Source organism: Myotis daubentonii, chromosome 11 (assembly GCF_963259705.1).
Source record: "Myotis daubentonii chromosome 11, mMyoDau2.1, whole genome shotgun sequence".
Lineage (NCBI taxonomy): Eukaryota > Metazoa > Chordata > Mammalia > Chiroptera > Vespertilionidae > Myotis > Myotis daubentonii.
In genome coordinates, this window is record NC_081850.1 from 21,858,763 (window position 1) to 21,876,922 (window position 18,160).

The following is an 18,160-nucleotide window of genomic DNA, read 5'->3' on the forward strand; positions in this document are numbered from 1 at the left end:
TTTATAATTTACCCTCTTCCCAAATATAATATGGATCTTAATACATTCTAAACATTGAGATGCTATTAATGTATATACATTAGATAAAAACAAAGTTATGGTCAGTAGTTGGTTTACTCACTAGTATTTGTTTTGTATTGCTGCCTTAAAAGATTACCATAAACTTAGGTGCTAAATCGATTACCTCACAATTCTGAAAGACAGAAAGAAGTCCAGGTACACTCTGGCTCAACTGGGTCCTTCCCCTAGTGTTTCTTTCACAAGGCTGATCAAAATTAAGGAGTTGGAAGGGCAAGGATGCTTTCTGGAGTCGGGAGATGAATACACTTCCAAGCTCATTTGGGTTTTTGGTCAAATTCAGTTCTTTGGGGCTGTAGGATGATGGCCCTCTTTTCTTGCTGGCTGTCAGCTGGAGACCACCAGGCTCCTAGAGGCCTCTCTGGGCCTCCTTGCCCATGGCCCTTCCATCTCAGAGCCGGTAATAGTGCCCGACAGTCTTCTTGTGCTCAGAGCCTCTCTAACTTCTTTTCCCACCTCTTTGCTGCCAGCTGCAGAGAGTTCTCTGCTTTTACAGCACCACATGATTAGATCAGGCCCTCCTAGGTAATCCAGGCTTCTCTTCCAGTCTTAACGTCTCTCACCTAGTAGTTTTGTGATGATTTCCATGTGGTTCCCATAGCTCCCAGTTCAGAATCAGATTACTATACTGGAATTTTGGCTTTTAATTTATAATGAGGAAATTGCAAGTCTGTCAGTTCATAAATGTGCTGCCCACCAGCCTCCTTAGTTCCTATTTCAGATAAAGCTCTCATTCCAGGCAAAAGGTCATTATTAAAACATCAACAATAGCAACAACCTTCAGCCTCTCTCCTCACAGAGAGCCCGACCTAAGCCCGTGAGATGAGTTTTCTGCATGGCTTAGGTGCCCCTAAGTTTAGCACTGGTTATCCCATAGGAGTTGAGCTGCTGTCATCTTTGCTCCCTTCCAGTTATGGAGCCAAAAAGCCTGTGAAATCTGCCTTGCTCTCCATCTTGCATTCATGCTCCATTTTTGGTTCATGGACATTTTAGTCGTGCTTTTGAACTTGGCTATGCAATTGATTTTTATCATTTTATATTTTATCTGACATTGCGGCTTGTTTAGAAGTAGAGGGAATCATAGATTGATTAAAAGTCCTCTTAGTTCTTTCCTTATGCTTCTCCCCGCCAAGCATATTGATCCTGCAATCGATGAAAAATATCTATATTTTTTCTTTCTTGTTTTCCTGCCTTCAATTGCAAAACATTTGAGAGTAGAAACTGTCTTATACAAATCTCTTCATTTTCATTTGCCTTGCATATAGTCAATAACTGTCTAATCAAATTAAATGCTAATAGGAAAGGATGCATCAACTTATTCCAAGAAATAAGGTGGAGAATTTCTTCCCTAGAAACATCAGGCAGAACCTAGAAGACTTTAGAAGGGATAAGATGAAGCGGGGTTTTCAAACTTTAAAAAAAAATTTTATTGCCGAATTATTTCTCCCCCAAATACTGTTGATGAATGCTAATTAATAAGCCAAGTGGAAGCAGAGCTGTTTGGGGTGAAATAGTGGTGTGTGCCTAGACCTGGCTGCTTGGCCTCCCTCACCCAGCAGTGATGTTAGGGTGGCTCCACAGAAAGCCATTTGAAAAAGGTTTTCAAGCTAAGTTGTGTAAGGATGGAAAGGTTTGTTTAAATAATTTTAATATCTATAAAAATTCAAAGTCAATAATTCCTAGCAACATTTTAAAGGAAGTAAAAGAAAACTCAACAAGTTATACATTACACGTAAAATGTAGTAATCTATCATTTAAGAACTGCTGTTATAGAAGGGGAGTATGGGATGAATAGATGGCAGGATAAGTGTGATGCTACTTATATAATGCTGGTTTTGAATGCGTTTTGAAGCGTATTTGCTCAATGAAGATTCAAAGGAAAAGAAACCTAAATGATGCCTCTTTGCCTCTCTTTCTGGGATGACCATATTTCACTCAAAACTCTAAACTGAATTTGAAACCCAAACTAAATATACTCTGAGTCATGTGTAGCTTCTGCTCATAGTAAATCTATAAAGAAAATATAGCCAAACCTCAAAGATAACCTCTTTAAAGTTTACAATCTTCCCTGAGAAGGAAGAGAATGTTTAGAATGAAAAGAAAAACACACGAAGAACAAGATTCCTCGAAGTATACTATGGCACAAAAGTGCATTAGCTACTCAAATAATGGCCCCAGCTCATAGGCCTCGGCACAAAGGTCTGGGAGTGATTTCCTGGGGGGAGGGGGGAAGAGATATAGAATTTATGTTGCTGAGTTTCAACACATCTTGATGTTAATTGGACGATTTGCTTCTGCTGATCATTAGTAATTTCATAGAAAAAGGGCTGCGCATGGACAAGTATTTTCACGTTAGCAACCTATTCAAGGCAGCTTGTTTGGTTTCATTCCAAGAGGCGCTCTGCCAAGGGAAGATCGGCAGTAGTAACTTCTTTTTTGAAGCCACTGTCAAATGCCTGCTTCAAGCTTCTATCTGGGTCACGAAGGCCAGCATACATTTTATGCAATTCAGAAACTAGGGCTTGGGAAAGTAGCTTTGGAGGACTCTTGACTCAGTAAACTTATATCCTCTTGACAGGTGAAGAAGCTCAAAGGGGAGGGGATTTGGGATGTTTTTAGCAAGGATACTTGCATTTCTGTGGTATTTAATTTGCACAATTAAAAATTTCAGCAGTTCATGTACTTCCAGACTTGAAGAAGTCTAATTGCTACAGTAAACTCATTTGGATATCTCATTTCTTTAAAATGGCATATGTTGCCCTGCCGGGTAGCTCAGTTGGTTAAAGTGTTGCCCTCATCTGTCAAGGCTGCGGGTTCAATCTTTAGTTGGGGTACATACAAGGATCAACCAATGAATGAATGCATGAATAAGTGGAACGACAAATCAATGTTTCATTCCCTTTCTCTCTCTTCTTCCCTCCCTCCTAGCCCTCTCTAAACTCAATCAATAAAAAATTAATAAATAAAATAAAAAAGCATATGTTGTAAAGATGTTTGAGCCTTAAACTTTTTTGTATCTCAGTTCTGTTATTTGCTAAAGGGGTTTGTTTAGATCATCTACACACCCTCTTGTGTTATAGAGAAATGAGTATGGGCCTTGGTTGGGTATTATACAAGTCTCTCAACACTACTCCTTAGTTCGGTAACTTAGATAAACCATTTCATCTCTTTAAATGTACACATTTCTTCATCTATAAAGTCAGGGTAATACTCACTTTTCAAGGTGGTTGTAAGAATTAAATGAATTAGGGACTAAAAAGTCATTAGCACCATGCCTGGCACATGTTAGGTACCCAAAATATACTAGTTTCTTTCAAATGTTAATATTCTGTAAGTCCATGACTTTGCCAGGATACCTTTGAGGTTTACGATCAGTGTTTTAGTCATTTTCAATAAGGGGGATTGTGGCACATAGAGGTTAAAGCTGTTTGCCCAAGGTCATGGAGTTAGCTGGGAGATGGGGCTTATCTCAGCTTTTCTCAATCTAATAAGTCCCAACACTCGAGAAAATGATCCTTAATCCTCTTTATCAGTTGAATCAATGAAGGATTTCTTTTTCATCAAAAGTCTACCAAGTCAGTACTCTGCCATTAATAACAAGATGCACTCAGTAAAGGTCTAGCTGAGCTTCTTTCATCAGAGTTTCAACACAGCAATGATCATGACAACATTAAAGGAAACCAGTTTTTGGCTGACCAAGTAGGCATTCCCATCATATTATCAGCCTCAGGATAGTAGTTGCTGCACATTAGCTAACAACCCACAAGAAAATAGCTGCTATGTGAGTCAATTTGATTTATTATCTCTCAGCAACACATCTGTGAACTGGACCATGTAACTCTTTAGTTCAGGAAGGTCAGCTCACATCACTCAAAGGCCATTTCCCGGTGTTGCAACATTCCCTGTGACAGTGTGTCTCCATGGGGTGATGCGTGCTTAGGAAAAACTATGATCAGCTTAGGGAGGAAAGTTCCCTGTGGCCTTTTAAATATATCAAAGAGATGCCAATGAGCAGAAATTAGTTGTATTAATATATCTCCTTTTCCATCTTCCCCAACAATTTGGAGTTCTTCATATTACTTTGAGTAATGGACACAGGAGAAATTGTCCTGAATTGGGGAAGCTGGCTTTTCTGGAAGACCATCGCTTGTTCATCTTTGCCAAAATGAGGTGGAAGAAGGAACGAAAGTCACCGTGCCCCCAGGTGTTTGCACTGCTGCACTGATTCCTGTAAAGGAATACTGTCAAGTGAGTACTACTCTTACTTGCACTTCATGGTTGAGGGAACGGAGGCGATGAGAAGTTAGAGCACTTGCCCAACCACAAAGTGAGTGAGCAGCAGACCTTGCAAGCCTGTGTCCTCTCCACAGAGTCATGCTCCCAACGCACCACTCCCAGAGAGTAAAAAGTAGAGGCAGAGGATAAGAAATTGAGAACATATTAAGGAGAAAGGAAGAGTAGAGGGACTTAGGAGGGGTCCGATAAAGACATGTCAGAAAAAGCATTAAAACAGAAAAGAAATGTGTGCAGCAGTCAGAAGAAGGCCCAGGGGAGAAGAAAAGCAGAAGGGCCCAACCCACTGGGGAGGAAAAACCCAAAAAACTTGGCCAGCTGCCTGGCAGCCAGCACTGCCGAGAGATCTATATCCACCAGATCCACCAAATGAAGGAATCTGTGAATCATTAAAAAAATGTTTATTTCTTTATGCCACAAATGATAAAACAGTTAGTCATAAAATATGAGGGTTTTTGTTTTCCCAGAATAATTGCTGGAAATATTTTTCAACCATTATTCTGCCTGCTCAGTGTTTAACTATTAAAAAAGAAATAATGGGTTTTGAACCAAAATCAACCTCCAGTTATCCACATGGCATGCTGTGTACTTGCATTTAGGGATTAATTCATTTGCAAGATGGTTAAAGCTACGTGAGCATTAGTGCTATCATAGGTTGGAGAGGAACTCTGTCCTCAGAGAAACAATAAGTCATTTATCATTTCCTACTTCCTGAAGATTATTTCCCCTTATGATCTAGTTTCAGCATGGAGAAAAAGAATTGTGGCCTAAGTCAGGGAAATTGGGATGTTTTTGAATATGTGTTCCCTCAGCACATCCTTTTGTTTCAGCAACAGCCATTCTTCTCCAACCTGAAAGGGAAAAACACACACAAACCACAAAGCCCTAAAAGTGGTAAAGCCACCATTCTACATCCATTCTGGCTTTGTGGTAAGTTAGACTCATTATGGGGGTCACTGATTGGGCCCCTGGGACATGTTTCTGAGAATATACAGCCATTCTGACCAAGGATGTGTCTGGCCAAACTACAGTCAAACTTTGTAGCTGCCAGAGACCTAAGGACCGGGCATTGTATAGAAAGTCTATTTTTCTATAGTTCATCCAAACAAGGGTTGTTAGAAGCCTGCACATCTGCCAGAGATGATGTTCTGTTCCAGAGTACTTGCAACCTGCTATTTGGTGAAACAGTCAGGAGAGGTGCCTTACGATACCACACAGTAAGGCTGATCTTCAGAAATACAGTAATCAAATTTTCACTTAAAAAATAGTGTATTCTCTTGGAAAGGGTATTTTGCCATAAAAAGGGGGAAGTTGAAGGAAGGGACTGAGTCAGTCACCAGACTGACCTGACCACTCTGTATATATACGTAACATATACATATACAGATACATATCTGCATATATACATGTACACATCTATCTATCTACCTATCTCTCTATCATCTATCTAATCACATAAAAACCCAGGCAGGTAGTATTTCATTTCAATTTAAAAAATAAATATTATTCATGATATGTCACACAGCCACACATACTTCTTTTTAAGGATTTTTAAAAACTGACTGAGATGACATTAAAGATATTACTCCACAACTTGCTCTCTTTTTTGTACTTTCTATGTCTTGAAAGAACTCTACAGGTTATACATATAGATCCCTTATTCTTCCGCGATATGGACATACCACTATTTATTTAACCAGTCCCCTTCTTTTGTTTCCAGTTTTTAAATGATCATAAATATGAATTAACAAACATTCTTTGTACATATATAAGAAGAGTATTTTTACAGGTAAGAAAGCTGAACTTGAGAGAGGTTAATGAATTTTAAAATCACATAATTACTAACAGGCAGCTCTGGGCCTCCGATTAGCCTATGTTCCTTCTGCCATATAATACTGCTTTCAGTCCTCTGTGTCCAGGATTGAAGATGAAGAGTGTGCCCTTTAAATCACTCAGCCTCCCACCCACCTGCCTCGATGGCCTCTCAGAGACTGCCCTCATCAAAGTGCACATGGAATCCAGAGAGGAGAGCCTGGCCCCAATTTTCTTACATGAATGAATGTATAGGAAAGTGCAAATGAAGTCTTATTAAAGCTACTTGGAAAAGATGTCCTACCAGACATTAAAAGGAGAACACTTTCTCAGTGAAAATTAAAGTACAAGGAAAATTCATGTTTTTCAGCCAGTCGGGTCAATACGGAGAGAAGCATGGATGGGTCTCTTTGGTTCTCTAGTGGAGAGTTGAATCAGCCTCAGGGAGATCCACCAGGCTGCCTGGGGTTCGCTCCAAAGCCCCCCTTAGTAGGTGGGGTTTTTTGAACACGTAGTAAGAAGAAACCAACATCTTTCCCTCAGAATCTTTTTCCCATTTGACTTCCTACTTAAGGTAAAGAAATCCCTCAGCCCTGACTGGTTTGGCTCAGTGGATAGAGCGTCGGCCTGCAGACTGAAGAAATCCCTCTGTTGCCTTTTACACGTTTCAGTCTGAGATCCACTGGCTGTGGAACTGGGAGAAGAGAAACGCGCAGCAGCGGGTAGTCAGAGCAGTCCTGCTTCTTGTCTGGAAGACAAGCAGAACAGTGCCCATCACCCATAGGGAGAGGCTGAGACTGCCCCTCACAAAACAGCACTTGGGGTTAAGTTCAGACTTTTCAGCATAAATCAGTACCTCTTTCCTCGCAACGTACCTTACATTGCACCTCATAAACTGATCCACCGGGGCCTAAAATAGGCCAGACTGCTTCATTGGCCTCAACCTTCACACAGACACCCAAGGTGGCCTCAGAGAGCAATCCTGACCACCCCATGCAGAGCAACCTCACCCGGGTCACTTTTTACTCCATTATCCTGTTTTATTTTCTTCATAATCTCTCACTACTGAATTGTCATACTTTTCTTGTTTGTTCTTTGCCTTCTGTCTCTAGAATATAAACTTCCTGAGAACAGGGCCTTCTCTTTCTCCACCACAATGTTACCCCCGTGCTTAGAAAAAGTGCCTGGTACATAGAAGGTCACATGGATTCCATTTCTACTGTTCATACCACACTCTCTCTTAATGCGGCCTGGAAAAAACCTCTATCAACTTGAAAGGCTTGTCTCAAATGTCACCTGACTTAGGATGTCATTCATTCGTTCATTCATCATATGTGCTGAGTGCTTGCCCTGTGGTAGAGGTTACTCACTTCAGCTGTTCACAGCCCCTTTAATGTCTCAGTAATTTTTCTCCTGGCACCCCTCAGTCCAACAGCTCCATTTATCAAGTAGTTAGGTCCAAACAGTTTCATAGGTATTTGTGTTCTAATAACTTTGCAGATATTTGAAAGAAAAATACATATGACTTGAGAGAAAAATGATATTTTATTTTATTCATAAATAACCATATTTACTTACTCATAAAATCAGATTGGACAATGCCACCCTCACTTCCTGTCCCAGACCAATTTTCTTTTCTTTTTAATATACTTTTTTAAAAAAATTGATTTCAGAGAGGAAGAGAAAGAGAGAGATAGAAACAATGATGACAGAGAATCATTGATCAGCTGCCTCCTGCATGCCCCCTACCAGGGATGGAGCCCACAACCCGGGTGTGTGCCCTTGACCAGAATAAAACTCGGGATCCTTCAGTCCGCAGGCTGATGGTCTATCCACTGAGTAACGCAGCTAGGGCCCAGATAGATTTTCTCAGAGTAAATGCTTTTTACTAAAGCAAACCCAACTTCATAAAGCCATCATGGGAAGTAATACAGCATGATGTAGGAGTTCACATAGGGTCTAACAGATGCAAGTTTTGTTGTGTTACCTTTGACTATTTAAAATATCCCACAGCTGCCACGTGTGTTTGCTGTGTTTCTCAGGACACAGTCTCGGATGCGCAGTGTCAGACACTTGGTGGTAGGCACTGGGTGTACTGTGGTGAGAGAATCAGGCTTGGTCTGTCCGTAACTTCTCAGTACTTTGTGCTTGCCTGAGAGTGTTTACAACATTTTAATTAATAATGTGATGCATATTTGCATTTTCTACTGGACTCTGATTTCCCTGAAGAATGGTACCCTGTTCTTTTATTGATACCAACAGCTGTTCCTCACATCCTGAAAGCAGAATAAGACTTGAATGCTCAATAAGTGTTGGGTAAATAACTAGAAAAAAAATAAAGAAGCGGATGAATAAGTGAACAAGTGAACAAATAAATGGCCCTGCCGGGTAGCAGAAAGGCTTATTTTCAGCTACCAGAATGAAGACTCAACTATGGGAAAGTTAACCTCCTTCCCATCGTAGCCGTGGCACTTGGCTGGAAAACAGCCCACACGCAGCCTCCCTGACTGACTCCTGCAGTTGTTAGTATTTGCTACAGCATCTGTCGAGGCTCCAGGGGTATTTTCACTGGTCAGAATGTTGTTCCAGCGGGTTTCTTTTTCCAAATTCTGACCAAGGAAGGCTTGTAGCTGAATGTTCATTCCTTCCATGTGTTACTATTTCACTCTTGACATAAAGCAGAAATGTGCCCTGACTTTATGCTGTACAAAGGTCCTATGAGAAAAATGGACATGTCTGGCAAATGGGAATTTATCTGTTATCAACCATTAAGAACAATGTGATGAATTCAATGAATGCCGTGAACCTTTACAACCTCGATGATGAGAATTACAGGTTAAGATGGATGGTCAAGTTCTGTAGCATGGATGGGAACTTTGCTTCTACTGTCCACATTGGCTCTCTTCACTTGGATGTTATTGCTAGCTGCAAATCTTTTTACTAAGTACTCCTAAACTATCGTAGCTCTCTCCATTGGTCTGCATTCAGATCCAAATCCAGTATAACCTAGACATAATACTTTTGAAGAATTACAGAATTTTAGAGCTAGAAGGAACCTTTGAAATCATTCAGTTCAACCCTTTCATTGTCTGGGTGCATAAACTAAACCCCCACCCACAAATAAACAAACAAACAAAACACTATAAACTTGCCCACAATCATTCTATTCTCTCTGGCCATATAGCCACTGCCTTTATGTCTTGTTGGAATGCTACACCTAAGATGTTCCATAGTAACAATACTAGAGACCATAAAATGAATTAAATTGAGGATGAAGCAAGGTGGTGTAGGAAAAGATATTCTACTTCTAAAACACATCTCAAATCTTCCCACCAGTGCTACTCTAGTCCAGGAAACCGTTAGCACTCACCTGAACTACTGCAATAGCCTCCTACCTGGCATTTCTACTTCCACTCCCTTCTTTGCCACCCATCTCCTACCTTTTCTCATCGTCATAAATCCAACTCTCTTTTCCCCTCCTTACAGTTCTCCAGTAGCGTCCCGTTGCACTTAAACTGTAATACTTTACAACATCTGCATGATCCAGCTCCAGTCTGCCTTCAGCTGTTTTCTTATCTTCTAATACTTTTCCACATGCAGACTATACACTAGACATCCTGGGCTTTACACACACCAACTTCCTTCACAGTTTAGGGCCTTTGCGGCAAGCTGTCCCTTGGATCTGGATTGCTCTTCTTCTGATATTCACAGAGCTGGTTCCTGTCTGTCACTCTCAAATGTCACTCTGCTAGTGAACTTCCCAGCCCATCCATTCTGAAGTAGTCTAAAGGTTGTTCCAGCAGATTTTAGTTAGTTGTGTCTTGTTGTTTTTTCAAATTCTGACCAAGGAAGTCACCATCTGATCAGTGCTCTGCAGAGAACTGGGTGATTGGTGACTACTTATATAATCTGTTTGCATCTTTGTTCATAATCTGGTTTCCTCCTTTAGAATAAAAGCTTCAGGGGAACCAGGATTTGGTCTTCTTCACCAGTGTATAGCCCAGTCCAGAGAACAATTCTTGTGCTCAATTATTTTTGGAATTAATGGAGGATGTTTTGCCTTCATATGCTAAAAGCATTTTTAGTTGTTTCAACCGTTCCTTGTAAGACAGACATCCCTTGCCCACTCACCTCCCTAGGAGTTCTAGAAGATACAGAAAAGCAGCTTCCCAACTTTAATCTACAGTTGTCGTTGGTCTTCTTCTTTTGAATGGTAACATTTGGCAATGGAGCAATAACATCTTAATAAAGGACTTAAGAGCACCATCAGCTACCACAGGCATCTTGGCCTATTGTGTTGCTAATTGTGGCCACTAACTCCTCAATCTCAAATTTTGTTAAGATTAAGGATAGTGACCAAAAAACAAACAAACAAACCGAACAAAAGCCCCAGAAACACATACAGCAGTTTATGAATAACAGCATTAGTCTAAACACTTTAGAAGTAAATTCAAAATGCCTAATTAAGATCAAGGGGTTCAGATTAGAGGTTTAAGTTGAATAAATATGATGATGTGACCCAAGGAGACCTTTCTGAGGGGCCCCATGGAAGATCTCTGAGCCCTAAATGACTCGCTTGATTGGCTTACCAGTTCATACCTACTATGTCTCCTAACAGTACCCTTAGTCTTTCCTTCCAAAAAGAGAGCCTTGCAACTTCCCTGGAAGAAAAGCAGAAAGTGTGAATAGGGAAAGGTTAGATGAACTATGTCCTTAAGAATGAAAATAGTCTACTTGGACCCTCTAGAAATAGTGTAAGAAGGTATCCTGGCTATGAGATGTATGCAAACATTATGGGAACTTGAACTTTCTTATTGATATTGATATTGATATTGATGATGTTAATCGCTCTGTAGAGCGATTAACAATAAAACTTTAAAATTTATGAACTAATTTTTTCCGGGAAGCCAGAAAAACTGGGAAACTGAGGAGATGTTTTCTCTTCCTTGGCCTTGGGGGACAAAAACCCGAAGAAATGTTATCTTAGCAACTCTACAAAGAATAGAGAAAGTGTGCATCTCTGGAAGAGACATGGTTCAGAAGAGCCCAGGAAGCTGTCCAGGTTTAAGGAGTGACCCTGCGGATTGAGCTAACAAGGACCCTCCAGTTTTTCCAAAACAAGTATCTGAAAGGAGAATATTTAACTGTACTTAACTGAATATTTCTGAACTTCTTAGTTAGAAAAAAATTGGAATGTGATTATGAAAAGGTCCTTTCTTATGAGATGTTTTTATTTGTTTTTTTGGCAATGTTGCTTCTGTCATGGCCAAAAGCCAGAAGAAGAAGAAAAAAACATACTTCAAATTATTTGAATACTCTAGGTTCTCATAAAAACTCAGTGTCAGTTTAGTTCTACAAGCTATAAAGAGCTGGCTCGTGCAATGCTCTGGGTTTTAAGTCATATTGGGTCAGAGTCTTAGCCCGCATGTGCCCGTGAAAATGCTCATAATGACAGCAAGGAAATCGTGGGCTGTTTCTGAAAAGCTTTAAGGAAAGAGCAGGCAGACATCTGCTCATTTGCTTTAGGCATTCATCTACTTGGGATAGTTTGGACCCTTTCCACTATTCTAAAAATTAGAAAGAAAAGGGTAAGGTAAGAAGATTCTTTCATAACATTATGGTGCATGTTTTTTTTTGTTGGTGGTTGTTGTTGTTTAAACTGATATATAAGATATCACTACAATAAAAGGGATAGTGAAGAAAACCAATAATCTAAAGTACATTTCCATTGAAAAAAAATTTCATAAAATTTCTAAAACTCATTTAGTCGATACCATTTTTTAAATTAAAACACACACACACACACACACACCTATAGTGGTTGTGTGTGCACACGTGTGTGTGTGTGTGTGTGTGTGTGTGTTTTAAAGGCAATGATATAACTCATGTTATCTTGCATCTCCTGTTCTTAATCAAAATAGAAAAACGAACTAGGCAAAATTTTCTATTGAACAATTACTCTGACTTCCAATGATCATGCTTTCTAGTTCCTTACACTCTACCTGTTCAGGCATTTAAAAACTTATACTTTCCATTCACTTTAGCCTCTCTCAACTCATCTGTATTCTGAACACAGGTCACTTACAATGTCCATTTTCTCTATTACTGCTTCAGTGCAGAAACTGCCAGACTATGTCCTTACCCCTGCTGACCATGACCTCTGTCAGATCAAGCTCTCTAACCTCAGTCGAGCCCTCTTTGCTATTCAAAAATCCTTTTATTTGGCTTTGCTGGCTTCCACTCAACTTCCTCAGTGGCTCTACCAGGCCTTTATGCTCACGTTCCCAAATCCAGATGCCTCCTTCACTTTCAGCAGATGACTCAGAACACTTCTCTGCAGAGACGCTAGAGCCTGCTCTGCATGCACAGCCTCAACTGTTCTCTTTTTCAGAAATCTTTCTATACCTTCATCCTTTCTTTCTCCGTTTGTGCCTGTTTCCTAAGAATAAAGTATATGTCCTTTTCCTTTATCAAGATTCCTCTTCTTCTTTCATCCACTATCTCCTTTGGCGTCAAATATACCCTGACCTCCACATATTGCCTGTCACTCCCTCTAGATCAGCGGTTCTCAACCTGTGGGTCATGACCCTTTGGGGGTCGAATGACCCTTTCACAGGGGTCACCTAAGACCATCAGAAAAACACATATATAATTACATATTGTTTTTGTGATTAATCACTATGCTTTAATTATGTTCAATTTGTAACAATGAAAATACATCCTGCATATCAGATATTTACATTACGATTCATAACAGTAGCAAAATTACAGTTATGAAGTAGCAACGAAAATAATTTTATGGTTGGGGGTCACCACAACATGAGGGTGGCAGCATTAGGAAGGTTGAGAACCACTGCTCTAGATCAACTCACGTTTCAAGAGTTCATAATTGCAAACAAACAACCCACCCACCCTTTTGTGACTCTGCAAATGATGAGATGTCTCTATTAACATTTTATAAGTATAACTTATACCCACGGACTCCATTTCCTTATGAAAATATTTCTCTAATCCCCTGCAATCTTGATTTCCTAATACACGATAGAAATTACTCCCCCCGTTGGCCTTTTTGCATATTTCAACTTCTTGGCAACACTCATCCTACTGAACACCTTCAGGAATTCTCTCATTTCTTCTTTTACTTTTCTCATGGTGACTTTGATAGCTTACCTGGCACTATGTTCTCTTTCTACCTGAATACAGATATTCACCAAAGATCTGAGATTCTCTTCTCTCACCATTCTGTATACTCTACCAAACAATCTGCTACCAAATTTTCAAATTCCGTATTTCTTACCTTGTGTTTCTATGGTGTGAGTCACAATCTCTTTCCTTACATCAAACCCCCACTGCCTCGTTGAACATACCATGTACAAGTCTAGCCTTTATGTCCAACCCAATGGTGTCCCTAAATCAAATTTATTATTGTCTTTTCCCAAATCTCCTCCCAACTTTCTTATTTTTAATAATGACATTTCCCATTATTCCAAAAGCCCGTTTGCATTTGGCAAATATCTATTATATATATAAGTTATAAGTTCTAGGCATTGGTGATACAGGAGTGCACAGGATGAATGAGGCTCCTGTCCTTGTGAAATTTACTTTCTATACTGAGAAAACAGAAAACAAACAGGTAATAAAATAAAATAAATTTGGTAGAGGCAAATGCTATAAAAAAAGTAAAATGTGCCCTAACCAGTTTGGCTCAGTGGATAGAGCATCAGTCTTGGACTGAAGGGTCCCAGATTCAATTCTGGTTAAGGGTACATGCTGGGGTTGCGGGCTTGATCCCCAGTAGGGTGATGTGCAGGAGGCAGACAATCAATGATTCTCTCTCATCATTGATGTTTCTATCTCTCTCTCCCTCTCTGAAATCAATCTATATATATATAAAAGCCTAAGTGACCATCCAACCGGTAGCTATGGCACACAATGACCACCAGGGGGCAGACGTTCTGACCGAAAGCTATGATGCGCACTGACCACCAGGGAGCAGTCACTCAATGCAGGAGCTGCCGAGTTGCGGTGACTTGGCAGCTGCGGTTCTTAGGTGACACACCTGGAACCAGAGAGGAAGGAGCCCAATTCTAGGGTGTGTCACCTGAGAACCACCCTCTCGCAATCTGGGACCCCTCGGGGGACGTTGGAGAGCTGGTTTCAGCCCAATCCCCACAGGCCTGGCTGAGGGACCCCATCAGTGCACGAATCCATGCACCAGGCCTCTAGTAAAAATATATTTAAAAAAGTAAAATGTGATTGATAGACTATTGTGAGGGATGAATTTGGGCAGTGGAACAACCAAATTAGATAAAACAGTCCAGGAAACCTCTTTGAGGAAGCGGCGTTTGAGATGAGACTAGAATAAGGAGAATGACTGTTATGCAAATGCTGAAGAAAAAGCTTCTCTAACAGTGGGATCAGCAAGTGCAAGAGCTCTAAATATGCACGTGTCTGTTTTCTTTATTCCCACTTCAATGCATCACTCTGATTTTAATTGCATATGTCTTATAGAATGACCTCAATTTTTACCTCTTTTGTATATATATCTTCCTGGTTAAACTTTCATTACTTCTCGCTCTCCAACTATTTCACCTTCCAGTGCATCCCTGTATCACTACACAATTAAACTTCCTAAAGTAAAACTACAATATTATACTCTTGTTCCAAAACCTCCAGTGATGATGTCCCCCTCACTACCCCCCCATTATTCCTTGAACTATTATAAACTTGGGAGGTGTAACATTAAAACCTGTTCATGGTGTAACCTCAAAATATCTTTCAGTTCTTCTCTTCCATACTGCTAAACACAATCTACCCACAATCTACCATCTTAGATATTCCTGCTTCCAAAATTCCCCATTATGTCTCCCCCACACAATTTGGGCAAGTCACAGCCCTCCCAGCCCTCTTAGCCCTACCTCAAATAACCTTTTCCTGGAAGACCCTTCATATTTCTCTCTGTTTTTAACCCACAAAGAACTTCTTCCCAGCATTTGTCATATTTTGATTTGTCTTCCTTCATTACATCTCTTACTATATCAACAGATGTTTTAAGATAGTGACCATGTTATTTATGCTTGTACTAGTGTAGTGCCTCACATTGATGGCATTGAATAGTATTTGTTGAATGAAGGAATGAAATGAATTTATTAAACCTGAGTTGATTAATACTTATTTCATGACACCCCAAGTGGTTTCCCTTTTGTCATTCCTTTTATTTGTTATCTTGAAACCTAGATATAAAAAGTCAGAAACCAGAGAACTCTGGTTATGAAATAGCCTAGTAAGTTTCAATATGGCCACACTTGTAAAAGTTTATATTGAGGAACATTAAAAATACTTATTTTTCAATGTTGCATCATCCATGTGGTGTGAGACAAATCACTTTCAGTGAAGTGCCAATTGATTGATCTCTGTCAGGATACATAAAATTGCTTAGCAGTATTCAGTGCTTAAAAAATACATGATCACAATCATATAATCTCAATACATACCACGTTACTGCAAGTCCTATATCGGATATTTCTTCCCTCACAGCTCCTAGGAGACAAAAAGAAAAACAAACACCTTATTACTACCTATAACAGGTTCAATATTTGAACTATACTATATAACAAAAGGGTAATATGCAAATTGACCCTAACAGTGGAATGACTGGGAACGACTGGGAATGACCGGTTGCTATGATGTGCACTGACCACCAGGAGCTAGACGCTCAATGCAGGAGCTGCCCCGTGGTGGTCACTGTGCTCCCACAGGGGGAGCTCCGCTCAGCCACAAGCCAGGCTGACAGCTGCGAGCACAGCGGTGGTGGCGGGAGCCTCTCCCTCCTCCTCGGCAGTGCTAAGGATGTCCGACTGGTGCCATACTCCCATCAGCAATACACGGGAACAGTCCCCAGGGGGAGTGGGCCTAAGCCGCCAGTCGGACATTCCCGAGGGTTCCCGGGCTGCCAGAGGGATGTCTGATTGCCAACTTAGTCCCGATCCCCCCAGGGAGCAGGCCTAAGCCAGCAGGTGGACATCCCCCGAGGGATCCCGGACTGAAAGAGGGTGCAGGCTGAGCTGAGGGACCCCCCACCCCAAGTGCATGAATTTTTGTGCACTGGGCTTCTAGTTTCCTTATAAAAAGAATCCTTTCTTAATATTCATATAAAAGCCTCTCTTTTCTTCTGAGTACATTCTTAGTGGAGTTACACTCAAATACTAAATTGAGCAGATCTAACGAAGTTGTACATGTAAGAATTAAAACTAAGCATTTGGTTGTTAAAATAAGTACTTATACTTAGTTCTTATTTAACCAAATAAATATAAATTCAAGGTTTTCTGAAAAGTATTAATATTAAATGAATCCCATCCTAATAATTTCTGGTATGAAACTAGAGATATTTCACAGAAAAAAACTTAAAATTGTGAATATGATAAAATTTGCACTTACTGTTTAACATGTTTTATAAATTATGAAATGGATATAAAAAGTCATAATTGTTAAAGAATTATTTTTAAAAAAATACATGTTCATTGCAGAGATTTTAGGAAAGAAAGATTACCTAAAAGTAAAAAAAATCTCTCATAGTTGCCTCATCTAAAGATAGTCACTATTATTTTGATTTATTAATTTCTTTCCACTGAGGAAAAAAACCACACCACTTATATAATTTTGCAGCTTGTTTTTCCACTTATAAATTTTTGAAGGTATTTTCCCAGAAACTGACAACATTTTGAGAGCTACATAATATTCCATCAAATGATATAATTTGTATAATCATTCTTCTATTACTTAAGTAATGTCCAATTTGGGGTTTGATAAATGAGAGTGTAATGAGCCATATCCATGCATATGCTTTACCTAAATTTCTGACTATGTCTTTAGAGTAGATAAATTTCTAGAAGAATTACTGGACTAAAGGGAATGAACTTTTATAAGCTCTTGATAAATTACATTCCATAAACTTTGTGCCATTACATACTCCCATCAGAAATACATGGGAGTTTTCATATTACTGAACTCTTGTGAACAAAAACAATCAATTTTTGATTAAACATTCAGTGATGACACAAGAGCAGCAGTTCTCTGCTCTTTTCAAAATAAGTCACAACGACTTAAATTTTAGACTTGAAACCATAAAAATCTTAGAAGAAAGCATAGGCAATAAAATCCTGGACATGTCTCATAGCAAGATTTTTTTCTGATATATCTCATCGAGCAAGGGAAACAAAAGAAAAAATAAACAAATGGGACTACATCAAACTAAAAAGTTTTTGCATAGCAAAGGAAACCATCAATAAAATGAAAAGACAACTCACTGAATTGGAGAACACAGTCACCAATGACACATCTGACAAGTGGTTAATATTCAAAATTTATAAAGAACTCATACAACACAACGCCAATAAAACAAACAATCCAACTTAAAAATGAGCAAAGGACCTGAATAGACACATCTCCAATGAGGACATATAGATGGCCAATAGACATAGGAACAAATGCTCAAAGTCACTAATCATTAGACTGATGAAAATTAAAACTACAATGAGATATCATCTCACACCTGTCAGAATGGCTATCATCAATAAATCAACAAACAAGTGGTAGCCAGAGTGTGGGGAAAAGGGAACCGTCATGCACTGCTGGTGGGAATGTAGATTGGTGAAAAAGGAGAAGGGATTAAGAAAAAAATTCATAGACAGATAACAGTATGGTGATTACCAGAGGGAAAGGGGGGTGGGGGAGATAGAAGGGGGTAATGGAGGGGATAAATGGTGATAGAAGGAGACTTGACCTGGGGTGGTGAACACACAATACAATATACAAATGATGTATTATAGAAATGTACATCTGAAACCTATATAAACCCAATAAATTCATTAAAAAAGTCACACTTAAAAAACACACAAAAACCTATATATATAAAAGCCCAGTGACTGAACAGCTGCTAGCAGGCCCAGGGTGAGGCTGAGTCTCTGCACCTATTAAA

At 39.6% G+C, this 18,160-nt stretch overlaps 1 protein-coding gene across 4 annotated transcripts in view; it reads right to left on the minus strand.

Annotated features, from left to right (window-relative positions):
* Positions 1 to 18,160, minus strand: part of ADAMTSL1 (ADAMTS like 1) — a 903,601-nt gene that overhangs the window by 323,635 nt on the left and 561,806 nt on the right. For all 4 annotated transcript variants that reach the window (XM_059656582.1, XM_059656581.1, XM_059656583.1 and 1 more), the window contains one exon: positions 15,678 to 15,723. In XM_059656582.1, the coding sequence (XP_059512565.1) occupies positions 15,678 to 15,723 (46 nt within the window). The remainder of the gene's footprint in view (positions 1 to 15,677; positions 15,724 to 18,160) is intronic.